Source organism: Natator depressus, chromosome 3 (assembly GCF_965152275.1).
Source record: "Natator depressus isolate rNatDep1 chromosome 3, rNatDep2.hap1, whole genome shotgun sequence".
In the NCBI taxonomy this organism is placed as follows: Eukaryota; Metazoa; Chordata; order Testudines; family Cheloniidae; genus Natator; species Natator depressus.
This window is the reverse complement of record NC_134236.1, coordinates 20,313,479-20,334,783: the sequence shown is the minus strand read 5'-3', so window position 1 is coordinate 20,334,783 and position 21,305 is coordinate 20,313,479. Positions and strand designations below refer to the sequence as shown.

Below are 21,305 nucleotides of genomic sequence, written 5' to 3'. Positions count from 1 at the left end.
CTCTAGCTGAATGAGTAAAGGATTGGTCATACTAAAAAGTGTCTGAAGCATACTCTCAAAGATACAATTCCGAAATCAATTTTTACCATAGTATATGCCCTGAATATGCCAGCCAGACACCAGGTCAAATCATTCTGTTGTGATTTCTACCCACAATCACCATGCCAACTATGCTATTAGTAGTCCTGGACAGGTCTGGAAGCTCCCTCTTACATTGTTTTTTTAATATATCCTGATTGATAACACCTAGATACAATGCAATACAATTTCATCACTATTCCTCTATATTTTCATCTAAATTTAAAACTATAGCAAATACTTTCCCCTGTACTGTAACTTATATAAAAGTTTCCTTTTATCCAAAGACAATTTTGGCTGCATGAAACACATTGCAATGAAAAATATTATACAGAAAAAAAAATATATCAAAAGTATCTGAACATCTTCTAACCTGATCGAAGAGGAGACGAAGTTGCCTTTCAGATTCACCAACCCACTTGCTGAGACAGTCTGCTCCTTTTCTCATAAAGAAAGCCACCTTTTTGTCTCCTTGACTGCATTCATTAGCTAGAGCTCTAGCTACCAAGGTTTTACCTGTTCCAGGAGGACCATAGAACAAACAGCCCCTGAAGATAAATGGATCAATATTATGGTCACAAAATTTATTTTATGTCTCTTGTAAAACTTCAAGATAGGGAGCCCAGAGAGGAAAAAAAAGACTAATCTTTTCATCATTACTTGGCACATTTAAGTTGATCTTAGATTTTGTAAGATGCCACAAACTAAAAGAAATGAAAAACTATTAAGCTGAGTCTTGTATTTTGTATTATTAGTTTCTTCTTCCTCATTTAAAATTTTGTGCTACATCAGAATTTAAAATTTGTTTCCGCATACATGTTTCATAACATGAAAAGTGCAAGTTTGTTTCATGCTTTCAAATTATTACATATTTGCTTTGTAAAGCACACAGTAATCCGGTGGATATTAAGAATCTAAAGGGTTATTTTATATCAGGTGGATACTTCAAATGTTAAACCTGCAAAAACACCAGAGCTAGTTCACTGATATTTGCTTACATAGAAGTAGATTCTAATGCTAGTTTCTTAAAATCAAAAAAGTCTTTAATCAAATTCCCAATTTACAAAGTTTCCACATATCTTTTTAAGCTCCTCAAATGCCTGTCCATAAGGATTAAAACCAGAATACAAATGTTATTTAAAGATTGCTTCCATAAAAGAAACACTGATATTCAATTTGACTTTAAATAAACCCACCAATTTTCATTACACTAAAAATAAAAGAATGCAGCTGGCTTAATCATATTAGGGGGGAGGTTCTTTAATTTTTGTTTTTACATGAACCTCAATATTTTTTAATAGCCTTCTTATAAAGCATGTATGCTCCTTTCATATCTTCAAGAGATCACTTTTCTTCTTTACAAAAAGTTTTGACTAATGCCAGCATGACAGGAACAATACAGCTAGGGATTCCAGTCTGCTTTGTACAACAACATTGTCAATTAAGTTCTATTCGCAGAAAAACATTTATACTACCTGCTAATTTTTTTATTCTGCAACTTGATTAAGTCAGAACAGTGTCTTTCACTTAAGACTCTCAGGCAAGAGGCAATTAATCATTCAAAAAATTTTCATGTTCTCCAACTGGTTCCTCCTACTGGTTTCCCCTACCCAGTTGAATCCTTCAATAGCAGGATGTCTGTTTTGGAACTTGGCTAAACCAGCACAAAATTAGTAACAAAAACAGTTTGTGTGACCTGGCTGCCTCAAGTTCATTAAAAACCTGCTGGCAAAATCATCTCTTGCCCATTGCTTCAACACTTATCTGGCCATCGGTCATATCTTAGACTCTATTTCACTGTGCATTAAACTTACTGTCCTTGTTTCAAGGCCCTGTATCACACACAGCCTTGATTAATTCTCTGATCTGGTCTCTTCTAGTGTCCCCTCAACCCTGCTCTGTCAATAACACCAGTTCAATAACTCTTTTGTCTCCTTTATCCAGAATTGTTTCCATGCCATCATGCTGCTGATTAAGACTGGAAACATGCTTCCAAAATTAATGTCAAAGCTCCAACCTTCACTTCATTGAAAAAAAAAGTTCACTTCTGCAGCAGCCTGCAAAAAAATATTTCTCTAATTAAACCACAAAGATACACCTGCCTCCTACAAGTAAAAGAGATAATCTATTTCTGTAATCCACGTCTTCTTTCCTCTCTAATCTTGGTGTATAGTATAATCCTCACTTGTCTATCCATCTTTTGTCCTTGTGTGCTCTTCAGAGAAAGGACCAGTCTTCTACATGTTATCCTATTAAGTACTTTTGGGGGGTGCAATGAAAAAAAAACAAAAACAACCCAGCAACGAAGAATAAAACCACCTACCTTGGTGGCTGAATTTTGAATTTTTCAAAGATTTCTGGATAGAGAAGAGGAAACACTACCATTTCCTTTAATGCATGGATATGGTGGCTCAATCCACCTATGCTATCAAAACGCACCTAAGAAAACACAAAACATGTAAAGCAACAACTTTCCAAAATAGAACTTTTTATTTTTAACATAGCATATATGCAAAAATGTATGTAACTAAAGCAGTAAAGTTTTCCCGAACTTAAAAATTCAAATAAGAATCCACTGACTTTCAGAAATGCAATTATGTTTAGAGATAACCAGCAGAAGAAAAATATATTGTGAATATGACCTGTTTGCTTCTTTATGATGCATTTCACCAGAGAAATGCACACAGACCAAAAGCAAGTGCTTTCTGGCCCAAAATTGGTGAATGGACAACACTTGGTGAACAGACAGACTAGTTAACAGCAACACATTGAGAGTTTATTTTGCATGCACTTCAACTCTGATTTTCACAAAGCTGCCAATTAGGATTTCTGATTAATCTTCATTATCTTAAATGCATAATTATAAAAAAGGGACAAGTCTTAACAAAATTTACCGATTTGTCAAGAATCATTGGATCTACATCTGCCAAACTTGCACCAACTTTTACTCGTTCTCGCAGGATTCCACTGGCTAAGTCTTCTGCTCTGAAATTCATAGGCAGACATCTGTTCGACAAAAGCAAGCAATTTAGGTTGATGTTGAATACATCAGCAATAAAACAAGTAAAGATGGCTGTAACTGTCAGAACTAGAAGATTAAGATACTAGTGTAGCTATCCCTCTCAAGCAAAATCAACATTAAGCTAAACAAGTTTGTTCCTGCCCCTTCAACTTGACCCAACATATTTAAGATTCTGATTCTTAAAACTACAAAGCAATTTTCAGTAACAGTGGTGAAATTCACTGGGTTAAGATAACATGAATGAAAAAGAAAGAACAAAAGTAGACACTCTCCGATGGATCACCAAGAATGAAGAAGAGTGAAAAAACAACACCACACATTCCAGGGCTGTCAAGATAATCAAAATTAAAGAGGACTAGAATGACCAAGATACTGTTCTTTAGTAATGACAGCCTGATGTACAAAGAGGTTCCTAAAATACAATGAAGATAACTTTATGATTCAAGAAGCAGAACCCAACCACAAAAGCTGTACTAAGATATATTTCTTAACCAACAAACACCACCCAACCCAACCAGGTGAAAACATGAAAAAAAGGAGAGCCTTACAATAAAGCAATCACAGCTACTTAAATTTAGAGTGGTAAGGAAAGGGTTCACAGAAAGCAGCAGTCAAGAAAAACATATCTTGAAGAATTAATAAAACTAATTAATCCCCAATGAGAGGAAATTTGACCTACAAAGATTATTTTAACTTCTGCATGCTTGTTTAACTTCTTTATGAAGTATAAAGAAGCCCTAAAAACCTTATCATCTAAGGAGACATGATGATATAAGGAAGAATACAAACACAGAGGGAACAGATTGGGAGCCAGGAGGACAAAGGTTACTAATATAAGACAAAGCGCTCTTAAGCAATTGTGCACTTTTTTTTTTTTTTTTTTTTTAAAAAGACATTCCGGTTCTCAAAGGTTTTGTTCATTTTTTTTTTTTTTAATGGTTTCAAGGTTCTTCAGGATGGAAGAGGGAGAGAAAGGAATGGCATGGTGGTGAGAAGAGGATAACGATGATCAGCAGAAGGAAGAGGAGATGGAGACAGAGAGCTTTGCTGACACAGTTTTTGTACTCATATAGTTAAAGCAGCACAACCCTCTAGCATCAGCAGAATTATATCAATATTTAGATGTTTATCTTGGTATTACTTATAGAGATCCAAGAATTGTGTGGGGATCTGTGCTGAAAAGGAGAGGAAGGGAGGAGACAGGGGAGAGAGAGAGGGGAGATGTAGGAATGAATGAGGGAAAGCTAGATGGGAGAGGAGCGTGGAGGGTGAGCTGGAAGTACAGGGGAGGGAGAGTATTGTATTGGTAGGTGAAGCTGCCAGACTGGGTAAGAACAGATCTGTTGGAAAGGGTCCATCTAAAATGCAAGCAGAAATCTGAAGAATATGACACAAGAAAGGTTTGGTTGGCACCCAGTGTCATGGCTGGAAAAGACCTCCATGGGGATGGGGCTTTAAGACAACTCCCAGAACTCATACTGCTTGTCTACAGCCTACAGAAGTATAAGCAACAAAGAGGGTCTTGGGGCCCCAGACAGCCCCCCAGTCTAGTAACAGGACCTTTTCAGCCCCATCTGATAAAATGAGGAATTTGTTAATTTCTGTATTAAGTTATCACCATAGTACCTTTTACATCTTAGATTAGGGGTGGCCAACCTGAGCCTGAGAAGGAGCCAGAATTTACCAATGTACATTGCCAAAGAGCCACAGTAATATGTCAGCAGCCCCCCCATCAGCTCCCACACCCCCCCACCGCCTTCCACCCACCGGCAGCCCCGCTGATCAGCGCCTTCCCCTCCCTCCCCACACCTCCTGATCAGCTGTTTCATGGCATGCAGGAGACTCTGGCGGGGAGGAGCGAGGGCACGGGGCCTGTGGCAGAGCCAGGGGTTGATCAGTGAGCACTTCAGTATTATATTGCATTATTTGTTCAGTAATATATTTGTATAATATATATATATATATATATTCTATTTTAATATTTGTTCAGTAACTAAGACAAGCCCCCCTCATTCTTCTGTTGTAAGTTAAATTTATTGAAGCTTCATAGGTAAGGGGTAACTTTTCTAAATAATTTTCTGAATCAAACTATCACTTTTCACACTAACTAGACTATGACACCATAATTCTGCTTTTTCCTGCCAGGCCCATATAAACTGGCCCTCCCAAAGACTCAGCAAGTTGTGATACCTGTTCCTTGCTCTGGCCATGCTCTTAGACTTTCTCCTTTCAAAGCGTTCTTCATCTGAAGAGGTTGTATCACTGCTATGAATGGCATGTTTCTTTCTCCTATTTAAAGAACAAATAAACATGCAGTTAATAATGCATTTCACTTTTTTTTTTAAAAAAAATGTTAAAACAAAATAGAAAGGATGTATGTAACAACACCATTCAAGTCTAGCAGACATTTTAGCAACTTCTTGTTCCGTAAATAGTTAGCATATCAAAACAGTCTGAGAATGAAATTTCTGTCTTCTTATATTGTTCCACAGATGTCTGATTCCAACTTGAACATTTCTGAGAGGGAAGAAAGCCCTAGGGACATGTGGCTCATTCCACATCACCAAAATGGAAAAAAGTGAGCGATAATATCAAACATTTTCAGAGTTTAAGGTTTCTAATGGACCTGTCATCTGATAAAACCTCCGAGCTACATCGCTCATCTCTCTCTGAAGCTAACAGAACACGAACATCAAGAGTATAAAATCTTATCTATTTAAATTCCTTCTTTTTAAATTGCAGAGTTCTTATAAGTCTTATAGACCATTTCTTTTTCTAAACGCTTTTCATACTGAACAGTAAAATATTTTTAGAAATTGTTTATATTGTACTTGCAATTCCGAAGTAAAGAAAAATAAAATGGGCAATACAGGTTATTGTTCAAAATCCATACAGGTAACTTCTCTTCATTTGAGTACAGTAACCTAGAGAAAACTCTTTGAAAAGACTGGGAGCTGTATTAGACCCTAGACAGAAACATAAAAACAGACAAATGCAGTTTGAATTTAGGCTGCTAAAAAAAGCTGTTTCATTTATATTTGTATGAAGTAACAGGAGCATCTGGCTGCCGGACAGAGTAGCCAGAGACGTAATTGCCAAGGATCTTTCAGTGGATATAGAGTTCCATCACCTATATGAATGTGGTAACTGCATTTTTTTCAGCTATTCTAGCTGAGACACAAATAAAGCCAGCCAAATTCAACAATCTGACCACCAAGAGAAATCAGACAGGAAAGTATGTCACTATGGCCAGTTTTTATGGAAGACTCTACAACAGCATTAAACAGGATAAAATGGAAAGGCAAAGTAGACCAGATAAAGTTGCAGGGAGGCAGTAATCACTGTCTTTGGGATCCCTGCCATAAATTTGGAATCTAAGAGATATTAATACCATCTTAAAGAGGACTATGGCTTAAATACATAATGCCTCCAACCTGTCTTTTTTCTTACAGACAAGGAAAGTACAGAGAAGAAATGGTTACTTATTCTGGGCAGTAACAGTAGTTCTTCGAGCTGTCTCTCTCTATGGGTGCTCCACGCTAGGTGTGCTAGCGCCCCCTGCGCCTTTGATTGGAGATTTCTCATAGAAGAGTTTGTTCGGCCTGCACATACATGCTAGTCAGCCTCATGCCCCATGCCGTTGTTACACAGCACTGCACGGGCAAACCAACCTCAGATCCTTCTCTACCGCAAAGCTCCATAGCAGAGAGGAAGGAGGATGGGTAGTGGAGCACCACTAAGAACACATCTTGACGAACCAGTTACTGTACAGGGTGAGTAACCATTTATTTGAGTAGTATCCCTACGGGTGCTCCCCTCTAGTGACTACCAAGCAGGGGCAGCTTTGGAGTCGAGTCCAGTGCCAAAGAAACTACAGCCTAGCCAAACACAGTAGCAGCTCTGTCACAAGTTATAGCGGTGTTCGGCAAACATATGTGTAGACACCGAAGTAGTAGCCTCACATACCTCAATATGGGAATATTCTTGAGGAATGCCACAGAGATGGAAATGAACCTTGTAGAAGGAGTACATATATTCAAAGGTGTTTGAATATCGCAACATTTGTACCTAGACTTAATGGGAGCCAGATACCCACTTGGAAAGTTTTTTTTATTAGAGATTGCAGACCCTTCTGACTTATCTGCTAGTAAGACAAACTATCTGTGGGTCTTTCTGAAGGGCTTTGTCCTATCCAAACAGAAGGCAAGGGCTCCCCTGATGTCCAGGATGTGCAGCAGTGCCTCCTGGTTATCTAGATGCGATTTGGGGTGGAAGACTGGAAGGTGAATCGGTTGGTTAATATGAAACTCAGAAGAAACTTTAGGTAAAAATTTGGGATGGAGTTGCAGCGTGATCTTGTCCTTAAAAAAATACCGTAAAAGGGGGCATGTTATCAGGGCCCCTATTTCCCCAACCTGTCATGTCAATGTGATGGATATCAGGAATGCCTTCTTCACTGATGAACAGAGCAGTGAGCAGGTAGCCATCAGCTCAAACAGTAGTCTTCTGAGGCATTTATGGACCAGAATGAGGTCCCAATCAGGAGCTGGACTGGTGGATAGAGATTTCCAAGTCCCCTGAGGAATCTCGCTGATGTTTGGTGGCAAAAATGGCGGCCGGGGGGGGGGGATGAAAAGCTGTGATGGCTACCAGGTAGGCTCTTATGGGGCTCATCAATAGTCCTGACCTTTCTAGAGTCAGGATGTAGTCCAGTATATCTTGCAGCAATGAGGTCACATCAACAGACAAATCTTGTCCATTTTTGAGAGTGTATAGCAAGTAGACTGTTACCTGCTCAGAGTAAGTAAAAACAGTACTACTACAAAGCAGAAAGTCTCTAATCCTGTGAATCATCAACCAACCATGTTTTGAGAAGAAGCACTGTGATATTGAGGTGAAGGATCTTCCCGCCTTCCTGGGAGAGGAAATGAGGCGCAGCATGAAGAGTTTCAGAGTAACAGCCGTGTTAGTCTGTATTCGCAAAAAGAAAAGGAGTACTTGTGGCACCTTAGAGACTAACCAATTTATTTGAGCATGAGCTTTCGTGAGCTACAGCTCACTTCATCGGATGCATCCTGTGGAAACTGCAGAAGACATTATATACACAGAGACCATGAAACAATACCTCCTCCCACCCCACCCTCCTGCTGGTAATAGCTTATCTAAAGTGATCATCAAGTTGGGCCATTTCCAGCACAAATCTAGGTTTTCTCACCCTCCGCCCCCCCACACACAAACTCACTCTCCTGCTGGTAATAGCCCATCCAAAGTGACCACTCTCTTCACAATGTGTATGATAATCAAGGTGGGCCATTTCCTGCACAAATTCAGGTTCTCTCACCCCCTCACCCCCCTCCAAAAACCACACACACAAACTCACTCTCCTGCTGGTAATAGCCTATCCAAAGTGACCACTCTCCTTACAACGTGCATGAAAATCAAGGTGGGCCATTTCCTGCACAAATCCAGGTTCTCTCACCCTCCCCCCCACAAACACACACACAAACTCACTCTCCTGCTGGCAATAGCTCATCCAAACTGACCACTCTCCCCACAATGTGCATGACAATCAAGGTGGGCCATTTCCAGCACAAATCCAAGTTTAACCAGAACGTCTGGGGGGGGTAGGAAAAAACAAGGGGAAATAGGCTACCTTGCATAATGACTTAGCCACTCCCAGTCTCTATTTAAGCCTAAATTAATAGTATCCAATTTGCAAATGAATTCCAATTCAGCAGTTTCTCGCTGGAGTCTGGATTTGAAGTTTTTTTGTTGTAAGATAGCGACCTTCATGTCTGTGATTGCGTGACCAGAGAGATTGAAGTGTTCTCCGACTGGTTTATGAATGTTATAATTCTTGATATCTGATTTGTGTCCATTTATTCTTTTACGTAGAGACTGTCCAGTTTGACCAATGTACATGGCAGAGGGGCATTGCTGGCACATGATGGCATATATCACATTGGTGGATGTGCAGGTGAACGAGCCTCTGATAGTGTGGCTGATGTTATTAGGCCCTGTGATGGTGTCCCCTGAACAGATATGTGGGCACAGTTGGCAACGGGCTTTGTTGCAAGGATAGGTTCCTGGGTTAGTGGTTCTGTTGTGTGGTATGTGGTTGTTGGTGAGTATTTGCTTCAGGTTGGGGGGCTCAGCATGAAGAGTGATTGGTGACCAAACAGCCAGCTGTACAAGGTAAGGAAACCACATTTGTCTGGGCCAAGTCATAACTATTTGGATGACTCTAGTTTTGTCTCTTTTATTTTGAGCATAACTGTGGCTTTTAGAGGAGATGGTGGGAACGCACACAGGCGAGTTGACGACCAATAAAGGTGAAAATCATCCCACAAGGATTGGTGACCCAGTCCGCCTCTTGAGCAAAACTGGGTATATGTCTTCTTTAACTCTGTGGAGAACAAGTCTATCTGAGGGGTGCCCCATTGATGGAATATGTGGTGTAATATGCTGGGGTCTATTTCCTACTCATGGTCTTGAAAGAATGCTAAGTGCATCCATGGTCACATTCTCAACCCCTGTGAGATAGGCCACTGTGATGATGATCTGGTTGCATATGCACCAATTTCAAAGCTTGACAGTCTTGGCGCAGAAGGAGGGGGATCTTGCTTCTCCTTGCCAACTGATGTAAAACATGCATAAGTTGTCCTTTATGACCTCCATGTGTTTGACCCTGATAAGTGGTAAAAACTGGAGACAGGGGCATCTGACCGCTCTAAGTTCCAGGAGGTTGATGGGTAGCATAGTCTCTTGCAACGTCCACTCACCCTGAGTCGTGTGAGTGTTTAGCTGAACTCCTCACTTTAGCAGAGACACATCCATCATTATGATGACCGTCCATTGCGGGAGGATGTGCAAATGGGACTCCTGCACACACATTGTGATGGTCTTTCCATCAGCTGAGGGATTGTTTTACAGAGGTGGGTATGGAAAGAAGCATATTTAAATGGCGTCTGGTGCATAAACAGTTCTGAGCCACCCCTGAAGGCAGTGCATTCTGAGTTTTGAGTGTTCTATGACAAAGGTGCTGGCTGCCACGTGCCCCAGCAGCTGAAGACTGTTCTTGACTGGAGTTTGGGGGCTGCACTTATTTATGTTGGCTATGCTGGAAAGGGCCATAAAGCTGTGCAGAGGAAGGAAGGGTCTTCCTGTTACTGAATCAAGATGTACCTGCACAGGGGTCAAAGTGAATTTTTGAATGTTCAATTGCAGGCCCAATTCAAAGGAGAGATCTATCACCTCGGAAGTTACCTGAGCCATTGGTTCCAGGGAGCGACCTTTCAGCAGCTACTTGTCCAGGTATGGGACTACTAAAATACCTTTCCTATGGAGCTGCACTGCTACTTCTGACATAACTTTTCAAAAGTGCCTCGGGGCAGACGACAGTCAAAAGGAGTGCACTCAGTATTGAAAGTGGTCCTGGCCAACAGTGAAACGTAGGTATGACATTGGCAGACCAGATCATACCAGAGTGTATTCAGTCCAATTCACTTGTGTATTAGTATAGATCAAAATGATTGCTGAAAGTCAAAGAGTGCATTTGATGTTTAGACTTCATGAAACTAATGGGACGTTACTTGCACTGTATACCCCTGTAACTAAAATAAGCCATCAAAGAAGCCGTGTGGAATGCTAATGAAGGACTTCAACAGAAAAGTGCTATTTCCAAAGAAAGTGGCCATTGTGTGCGATACCCAGAGGTCAAAAGACTCAAAGGGCATTCCCCACTCCCCGCCATCAAAGGAAAAGCCCACATGGGCTCAGCTGGTTTTTTGTCAAAAGAAGTATGGATTCAAGGAAAGATGTTTCATCTCTGGACTCTTACAGGGAAATGTATCAGATGCAAAGCAGAGGTCCTCAGAGACAATCTGGGTACCCTGAAAAGACTCTGCAACCATTTGGAATTACAAACTGTGACTCACCCATATTTCATAGATATAAAAAACCTCAATAACTCATTTCCTTTTCTTAACTAATAAATCTTTAGGTAATTTACTATAGAATTGGTTGCCAGTGTTGTCTTTGTTGTAAGATCTGGAGTACCAACTGATCTGGGGTAAGCGACTGGTCTATGGGCCTGGGAGCAACCTGATGTGGTAGGATTTTTGGTTTAACTGACCATTAGTTCAGTTTGTCTGAGTGGCAAGATAGACTGGAGAGTCTAAAGGGAAGCAGTCGGGGCAAAAGACCTATCTGGCTTCAAGATTAAACTCAATAAGTTTATGGAGGAGATGGGATAACATGATTCTGGAAATTAACTGATCTTTAACTATTCATGGTAAATAGGCCCAATGGCCTGTGATGGGATGTTAGATGGGGTGGGATCTGAGTTACTACAGACAATTCTTTCCTGGGTATCTGGCTGGTGAATCTTGCCCACATGCTCAGGGTTCAGCTGATTGCCATATTTGGGGTCGGGAAGGAATTTTCCTCCAGGGCAGATTGGAAGAGGCCCTGGGGGTTTTTCACCTTTCCTCTGTAGCACGGGTCACTTGCTGGAGGATTCTCTGCACCTTGAAGTCCTTAAACCATGATTTGACGACTTCAATAGCTCAGACACAGGTGAGAGATTTATTGCAGGAGTGGGTAGGTGAGATTCTGTGGCCTGCATTGTGCAGGAGGTCAGACTACATGATCATAATGGTCCCTTCTGACCTTAATATCTATGAGTCTATGATGTGGTGTGATTTTTGGTTTAACTGATCATTAGTTCAGTTTGTCTCAGTGGCAAGATAGACTGGAGAGTCTAAAGAGATTGACTGACTCCATGGTAAGACTGGTATAGCTAATGATCCAACCAGCAGACCAAATTCAGTGATGAATCCTGTTCACGTGCCACCAGAGGCATGTTGCACATAAGCTAAGACGACATGTTACTGGCTTGATGAAATTTAATTGTAGAACGTACCACCAGCTTGGGATGTCTGTCCTGTTTTCTGGTCGTCCGCCCTGAGGCAGGCACTCTCAGTTGTGAGCCACTCCAGAGAGCAAGAATAGTTTGTTGGGATCTCTGAGCCATCTGGGACTAGTTGAGCTTTCTCTTGTAGATGGGTGGATAACAGTATGGAAATATGCATCTTGAAGGTTGAGGGCTGAAAACCAATCCCCTTACTCTAGTGACAGGATCATCACCGCAGGTGTCACCATTTTGAACTTCTGTGCATTCATATAGGTGTTGAGTAGCCTCAAATCTGGGATACCAAAAAAGCATGGAGGTACCAGAAAATATCTTGAATAAAACCCCTTTCCTCTGTGGTACATGGGGTTTGGTTCTATAGCTCCCAAGTGTGAGAGAGCCTATTTCTTGACGAAACAAGATCTCATGAGAGTGGTCTCTGAAGAACAACAGGGAAGGGGGGCATGTTGGTTAAAGTGGATGGTGTATCCTGTTGAGATGATCTTCAAAACCCACTTGTCTGAAGTGACTGACTCCCAAGCCCTCCTGAAGTGGTAAAGACGGTCACTGAAGGGAGGAAGGCAAGTGACTCAGTGCAGCTGAAGAGAATGAAAATGGTAGTTCAGGCCCTCAACCAGCTGTCAAAATTGCTACTTGGAGGTGTGATGTGGGAGGCTCAGAAGTAGACTGTTTCCTTCACTGGAATCTGGGTCTCTTTTGATGCTGTTTTACATGGCTTCCGGGAGGTAAGGAATTGAGCAGGATGGGATCTCTGAGCCGTCTGGAACTAGTTGAGCTTTCTCTTGTAGGTGGGTGTATAAATACCAAGAGAAAGTAAGGTATCCCTAGAGTCCTCTAACATTTGCATAGATTTGTCCGTGCTGTCCACAAACAACTTAGACCCACCAAAAGGAAGGTGCTCCACCATATTCTGGACCTCTTTTGGAAATCTGAAGAGTTCAAGCCAGAATGTCCTTCTCATAACTACCACTGCAGCGATCAAATGGGCAGCAGTATCAGCGGCATCGAGGGAGGCTTGTAGACATGTTCTGGCAAGTAGCTGGCCCTCTGCAATAACTGTGTTAAGTTGATCCCTGAGCTCTGCTGGTAGGTGGTCAACAAAAGAGTTCATTTTGGTATAGTTTTGTGATTGTATTTTGCCATTTGCACCCGGTAAATGGCAATTCTAAATTGGAAGGACACTGAGAAATATGATCTTTTTCATGAGGCATATTTTTAGCGTAGTGCCTCCTTTATGTTCATTAACTGCATCAACTGCCAAGGAGTTAGGTGAGGGATGAGAAAATAAAAATTTGGAGTCCTCTGCTGGGACATAATACTTCTTATCCACCCTTCTGCATGCAGTAGCTGGAGTGTGCCAGACGATCTTCTCTGGGTCCAGAAGAGCATCATTGACAGGCAAAGCTAAGTGGGTAGAAGCGGGTGAACAGAGGATATCAAGCAGCTTATGATGAGGTTCTTTAACCTCCTTGAGGGAGAACTGCAAGGAGTCAGCAATTCTCTTGACCAGGACCTGGAACTGCTTAAAATCATCCACCAAGGATGGAGGAAGAATCATAATAGCTTCATCTGGAGAGGATGATTAAATGATGGCTGCAGGAGAGACCTCTTCATCAGTACTAGCATCCTGCTCCTCAGAAGATTTCTTGTCTCTGGAGGGAGCAAATGATGCAGGTTGCCTCTCTCTATGAGGAGTGATGGTTAGGGCCCTACCAAATTCACGGCCACGAAAAACACGTCACGGACTGTGAAACCTGGTCTCCCCCTCTGAAATCTGGTCTTTTGTGCGCTTTTACCCTATGCTATACCGATTTCACCGGCGGAAGACTAGAGTTTTTCAAATTGGGGGTCCTGACCCAAAAAGAAAGTTGCAGGGGTTGGGAGGTCGCAAGGTTCTTTCAGGGGGGATTGTGGTATTGCCACCCTTATTTCTGTGCTGACTTCAGAGCTGGGTGGCTGGAGAGTGGCAGCTGTTGGCTCTCTGAAGGCAGTGCCCAGCCAGCAGCCGTGCAGAAGTAAGGGTGGCAATGCCATACCATGCCATTCTTACTTCTGCGCAGCTGCTGGTGGTGGCTCTTCCTTCGAGCTGGGCTCCCAGCCAGCACCGCCATCTGCAGCAGCACAGAAGTAAGGAGAGCAGTATCGCAATCCCTCCTATGATACCCTTGCGACCCCCCCAAACTCCCTTTTGGCTCAGGACCCCAACAATTACAACTTTGTGAAATTTCAGATTTAAACAGCTGAAATCATGAAAATTGCTGTTTTTAAAATCCTAGGACTGTGAAATTGACCAAAATGGACCATGAATTTGGTAGAGCCCTACTGATGCTCAATGCCCTGGAGAATTGTTGGCGATGGGACCTTTGGCTGGCCTAATATGGCCAAGAAGGAGGTGCATAAGGTGGAGGTGGCACCCACAGGTGCTCATACCAGCGACATGTTGGTTGGAAACTTGTACCACGAGTAGTTATAGTTTCATCAAAAACTTCTGGAAAGGAGCCTCTATCGGAGTGAGAGAACCCTGAGTTGATATTTGAGACACCAAGGCAAGGTCTTCATCAGCATCCTTTTTCTCAAACTCACTCTGGAAAGATGGAGCGCCTGGAGATCTGAGGTGAAACCGTCGTTACCGGTGAACTTCAGGTGATCTTTATGTTCTCAGTACTGACAGCATGTTGGAGCTGAGCAGTAGAGAATCGGGTGTCCCCTCAGATACAGCCAGGGGAAAATGGAACTCCTGCGAGTGTGTCATGGGTACTGAGTCTATGGTCTCCATCAAGGTGATGGTAGCTGAGGGCACTAACAGTACCGGGGGTCTCGGGTGCTCCAAGGGAAGTGTTTTCGTAGCCCGATAGGGCTTCTTCAATATCGAGGAAGGAGTTCTTCTTGCCACCTTAATCTGTTAACTGTACTAATGATCAAAGAAAGCTTTGCAGTCTTTCAGTCTAGCGGTGCCCTGGGTACCTGAGGAACCAGCAGCCTCATGGGTACCTGACTGGAGAGCAGATGGTGCCAGAGTAGCTGAAGACAGATCGACAGACAGACAGACCGACCATCTCGCCTTTTTAGAGGTAGATTCCCTACCTGGTGAGCCCAGGGCATGGCCCTTGAGGACTTCTGTGAGGAGTCTTGCATCTTCCTCTTAGATGCCCTGGAGGAGTGGGGCTCCAATATCATGGAGGCAGAAGATTTGCTTGGAGACCAGTATACAGGGGGGAACCCTTGGCCCAGGTCAGAAGCCAGGTGTAAAGATCTCTCGGTCATGAGAAGACAAAGTTTTATCTCCCTGTTTTTTCTGGCTCTGTATTTCAGTGCCAGACAGATGTGCATTTCCCCAAGGCAACAGATGCAGCAGGAGTGCCCATCACTTACCAGGATCACCTCCCAGCACAACAGAGACAGACAACATTTGAAGCTGGGAGAACTGGGTAAAACATCCCAGTGAACAAGAACTGCTAACCAGTATCTATCTAAATATAATATATAATAGAGATTTTTAAAAAAAAAATTTTTAAACTAGGAAGCTAAAACTACTACTACTACTAACTAAATAACTAAACCAGGCGTTCTCAAACTTCATTGCACCGTGACCCTCTTTTGACAATAAAAATTACTTCACGACCTCAGGAGGGGGGACCGAAGTTTGAGCCTGCCCAAGCCCCACTGCCCTGGGTGGGAGGGCCAAAGCCCAAGCCCCACTGCCCTGGGTGGGAGGGCCAATGCTGAAGCTCAAGGGCTTCAGCCCCAGGCAGGGGGCCTGCAACTGGAGTCCTGCCACCCAGGGCTGAAGCCCCAGGCATTGGCTTCGGCCCTGGGTAGTGGGGCTTGGGCTTCAGTAAGTCTAAGCCAGTCCTGGCAACCCCATTCAAAGGGAGTTGTGACCCACTTTGGGGTCCCGACCCACAGTTTGAGAACCGCTGAACTAAACTAATGCTAATAACTATTACAACTAACTACTAGAATAAGAAATGAGGGCAAAGTTGAGGAAATCTCAACGGGGATAACTGCCAGAGCTCCCCTCTCAGACCAAGGTGGTTGAGAAGGAACTGAGGCGGTTCATCACTGCAGGGCTACATAACGATGACATGGGACACGGGCCTAACTAGCACACATACACAGGCCAAATGGATACTGCTGAGAAATCTCCGATCAGAGGCATAAGGGGAGCTAGCAAACACAGAGTGGAGCACCCACAGGGGCACTACTCAAAGAAGAGCATCTGTTCAAGAAATGCTTTGTCACCATTTCATTTAAAGAGATAAAATAACTTGGCTGAAACTAATGGACAAAATCCTTTTTAAAATCAGGTCTTTAAAAACTACATTTTTTCATCTTACAAACAACACAGGAAATTATTCAAACTGAAAGAATTTTAAGCATTATTTATTTGTTTCCCATATTCACACTCTACTCTTCTGTCAGCTTGGACAAGAAGAAGAAAACTGCCAGTTTCAATGTGGTCTACAATCAGTTTCTACTTCATTTCATTTAAAAGGTAGAACAGGATCATGATATTATATTTGGGTTGCAAACACCACCGGAGGCCTTTTTGTTTAAAAAAATATTCTATTAAATTAAGTTCGTAGAAAGCTCATTTTTACAAACTAAGGCTCTAGCCCATGCATCTGCACTGCAATTTTATAGTCTCAGAACCCGAGCCCCACGAGCCCAAGTCAGCTGACACAGGCCAACCACGGGAGTTTTATTGCAGTGTAGACATACTCTAATATAACACTATTAGAGACTGCTACAGTATACAGATACACAGCTCTTTCAAAGAACCTGTATCACACCCGCTATTCCAGTCTTGGGCCTCTCCTGAGCTGAATGCTAATCACACAAAACTTCTACCTGGCATTATGATACAACCATGACATTTATTTTCATATGTTTCCCAATCAGAATGTGATCCTAAGGTACAATCCAAGACCCATATATTCATGTGATCAAACTAAGGAATTCATTGCCTCATAAAGTGGTTGACGCCAAGTACTTAAGATTCAATATGGGACTGGATATTTATAAGGCTAATAACAATCTCGGAAGAGATATTAAACCTTGTGCTTCAGGGCTTAAGAACAGGATGAGACCTATGGTGAGGTCAGGTTATCCCAAATCCACCTACTGCAATGTTCTTACACCTTCTTCTGAAGCATCTGGTGCTGAGCTACTGTCAAGAGACAGGATACTGAAATAGAAGGACCTTGGGTCTGTTCCAGTCTCGTAATTCCTATGTTCCTATATACTTCTGCAATTAAAAGTTTTATTTCACACTAGACTGCTTCATACTATTATTCAGATTAACTAACCATCTTCCCATGAAAGTATTCAGCAATCACTGTATTTATAACACCCTAATGCTATTATACGGATTTCTTTTTATTAAACATAGGAAAATACAGCTAAATTGTTCTTCAATTATTTCCAGACAATACAAGAAAGAACAGGTTACAAACAGAAGATCTTTTAAAAAAAAGACTTAGGCCCCAAACCTGCAATGAGCTTTTCTATCTTACATAGGTTTTGGATGAACACAGGAGTCCACCTACATGAAGCTCAGTGCAAAATGAGAGCCTTACTTCTGATTCTTTGGGTTTAATAAGTATCACCCAGGGACAGAAAGTTTCAAAATACAACAGCTAACAAAATATGCTGAGGGAACACAAATGTCTTCTACCTACAAAAAGTTTGTGATATTTACCTGATATGGCTTCTTCTTGCAGGAGATCTGTGAATATCAAACAGTGCATTTTCCCTCTTTTTTTGATGAGCTGGCACTGAGCAAAAAAGGTAACAGGCTTGAAACATCAAATACAAAAAAGGGTAACCACATGACAATCTACTTAAATGAAAATAAGTTGTTTTGTTTTTTAAATGACAAATCTATACAAAAAAGTGCCTATCTTGAGCTCTAGGTGACTTTGCCGAAAATTAGAAACACCTCACCCAAAACCCAGCAAATAAGACCATAATGAAAATAAGCCCATATGTATCCCTCTTCCTCACAATCCTCATCTTTTATTTTGACCCTGTCTCTCCAAAAGCCACATGAAGAAATGGGCTTTGCAGCATGCCCTCACTGTCAGAAAATTTGGATTATTTCAGATCAAGGGAAGGAATGAAAAAGATAGTGTGGTCTTTATGAGGGGCCTCCATTACCAGTTCCATCTCTTTTCAAACTCCTCAGCTGATTGCAGCTGTCACAATATAGCAGAGATAGAGAGATGATTTTTCAAATAGGCAGAATTCATGCCACCACATTCTGCAACAGCTTCAGTTTCCATGTTGTTTTAAGGGGTACCCTTATGTGCAGTGCACAGTGGTAGTTTAATTTTGAAGTGATATATGCATGAACAGCAGCAAGATCTACATCCAAAAGAAATAGTTGCAATCTCTTATCTAGACGAAGACTGGAAAATGCTGCTTGTGATAAACTAACAGCACCAACGGACTCAACACTATCCCCAGTTACACATTCTAGTTATGAATGGTGGGCACACAAACTCACTAAGAGGAACGAACTTAACCATCACCATATCTTCCATTCTGATTTCCCCAACCTACCAGGATCACCATTTCCTTATCTAGATTGAGCTTTAACCGTTAGCTCTTATCTATGTCCTCATCTACGCCAGATTCTGAGCCAGGCATGCAAGAGCAGTAGGTAGGTCAGATTAGAGAGTTATAGAACTGGTAACACCACCATATTGAATATACCACAGTCTATGTTTCATTAACCTTCTCAGATGCCCCGTATACACGTTGAACAAAAGGGGAAGCATGATGCAACCCCATGGAACTCTGCATAGAAGCTCCTTTAGGGATGAAAAGCAATTATCCAAATTCTCTCCCCTTGTCCATTGTTCCGACCAAGGCAACACAACAGAGCAGAACTGTGTGACCTTTGGCAAGTCACTTAACAAGTCTGTGGCAGGTCCTGGAATAAAAACCTTCACTTCCTCATGTCCAACTGCATGCTTTAACAATTTGACAATGTTTATTCAGTAACCCAGAGAAACCAGGGCAAAACAATTACAATACTTAACAGTGAAAAATGTATGGTATCTTTGAGCTCTACCAAAGAGCAAGTCCACTAAAAGAGACATTAAAATCAATACGAGTAGAAAGGTCATCTATGGTCCTGATTCCTTACCTATTGGAGGTGCCTGGTACCTTTCCACAGTTTTTCTTTGCCTTAGATTATAAGGTCGATCATTTTCTTCTCCTTCTGCCTCTTCTACTTCTATATCTCCATCTTCCTCTTGAGATTCTAGAAAGAAAAAGCAAAACACATTTTGAACAGTTCTATTTCTTTATTTTTCAGAGCAACCTTGCCCCTCTCATGCTCTCCCCAAAAATAAATCCACAAAATAAATTCTAAATGCATAAAGATCATTTTCTTCACTAATTAGAACCACCACTGGGGGAAATCTGTGGGATGTTTTGCCAAATTGCTTACTGGCTTCTATAGGATTTTTTTTTTTTTTTGAAAAATCAGCAGGATATAACAATAATAAATGTAGTCGATTTCTACATATTTACAAAGTAGTTTTACATAAAATTAGTTTATTTTACCCAGTTGGGGGGGTTGTTTTGTTTTTCATTTTAATAATAATAATCCCTTACCTACTTGAGAGATGTGGCTGGTAAAATGAAGGCAGCTGGGAGACTAAAGAAGTTAGCCAGCAGGTAAGTATTTGTGGGGCACTTCTGTCTTACTGCTACTGATTAACTTTGGTGGGGAAGGGGACAAAAGAGAGGGACTTTCTGTGCTGGGAACTTGTTGGCGAGCGTGGTAGGACTCTGGGTTGGATGCTGTGTTTTGAAATCTAGGTTTGGTTGCTGAATGTCTGAAGAAGGTTGCCCTGCAGTTAGGTGAGTCAGCACGTGCTTTCTAGCAGGGCTCTTTGAAGAGAAAGCAGTTCAGTTTTTTGTGAACAGGCCAGTGATTACAGACAGCTGAGTGTGATGGGTTGAGTCACCCATTACAGCTGTGTGTAAGGCCCAGGATTTAACAAGCATGCAAGCTCTAAATGGCTAGTAAGACACATGGCTGGTGATGCAAAGCGAGTTAGCCAGATGGTATTTCTGGATCACTTCCGTCTTATTGCTATTGATTAACTTTGACCACTACCCCATGTCGCTTGTCCACGTGGGCACTAATGATACTACCAGGTATGACCCTGAGCAGATCAGCAGTGACTACAGGGCTCTGGAAGCAAGGATAAAGGTTGTGTTCTTGTCCATCTTCATGGCTGAGGGTAAGGTCCCAGACAGGGGGACATGCATCCTGAAGATGAATGCATGTTGACCCCATCTGTGCAACCAGGAAGCTTTCTCAACCATGAATGCTATTCCACGAAGGAGGACTGCTGGAAGGAGATGGGGTCCACCTACCAAGAAGGGAAAGAGCATCTTCAAGCCCCAACTCATCCACACACCTACAGCACATATTACCCAACATGGAGAGAATTCTGAGCCCTGACCAAGCCGGCTTTCGCCGAGGCCATAGCACATGCGACCAAGTACTCATGATGACCACATTTGTTGAAAATGGCTTCCAGAGAAACTTGAAAACAGGCACTGTTTTCATCGATCTAACAGCAACGTACGATATGGTATGGCACACTGGCCTGATCGTGAAGGTATCACAGGTCCTGCTACCTTGGGTTACAGGCATCACTAACTGTTCCTCCGTGATAGGCAATTCATAGTCCATATGGGGGAGAAGAGGAGTGCTTGGAGACAAGGCAATGGGTTACCTCCCAGGTCTCTGTGCTTTCTCCAACCCTGTTCAACCTAAGTTTACATCAGCGACCCGCCAACAACAGAGTCACAAAAGTTCATTTACGCAGACAACATCAGTTGCGGTACCCAGGCCCGGACGTTCCACGAGCTTGATGCCACCTGAAACTGGGACATGACAAAGTTAGCTGACCACTGTAAGACTTGGCATCTCCAGCCAAGCATCATAAAAACAGTCTCCAGTTTGTTCCATCTTCATCATGCCAGTGCAACCCAAGAACTGAACGTTTATCTGAATGGTCAGAAGGTGAAGCATGAAGTAGAACCAGTCTATCTAGATGTGACTTTATACCGCACACTGAGTTACCATGTCCACGTGAAGACGACAGCAGCTAAAGTTAAGACGTGCAACAATCTTCTTAGCAAACTGGCAGGTTCATCATGGGGTGATCTAACTTTGCGGATGTCAGCTCTTGCCACCTCATATTCGGTGGCCAAGTACTGCGCACCAGTTTGGAGTTGATCGTC

General features: G+C 42.2%; 1 protein-coding gene across 2 annotated transcripts in view; it reads right to left on the bottom strand.

The window, feature by feature from the left end:
- ATAD2B (ATPase family AAA domain containing 2B) overlaps positions 1–21,305 on the bottom strand; it is a 170,917-nt gene that overhangs the window by 110,225 nt on the left and 39,387 nt on the right. For both annotated transcript variants that reach the window (XM_074947518.1, XM_074947519.1), the window contains exons 7-12: positions 19,186–19,302; positions 17,734–17,809; positions 5,291–5,389; positions 2,973–3,084; positions 2,402–2,517; positions 452–626 (exon numbers count right to left, since the gene is read on the bottom strand). In XM_074947518.1, the coding sequence (XP_074803619.1) occupies positions 452–626; positions 2,402–2,517; positions 2,973–3,084; positions 5,291–5,389; positions 17,734–17,809; positions 19,186–19,302 (695 nt within the window). The remainder of the gene's footprint in view (positions 1–451; positions 627–2,401; positions 2,518–2,972; positions 3,085–5,290; positions 5,390–17,733; positions 17,810–19,185; positions 19,303–21,305) is intronic.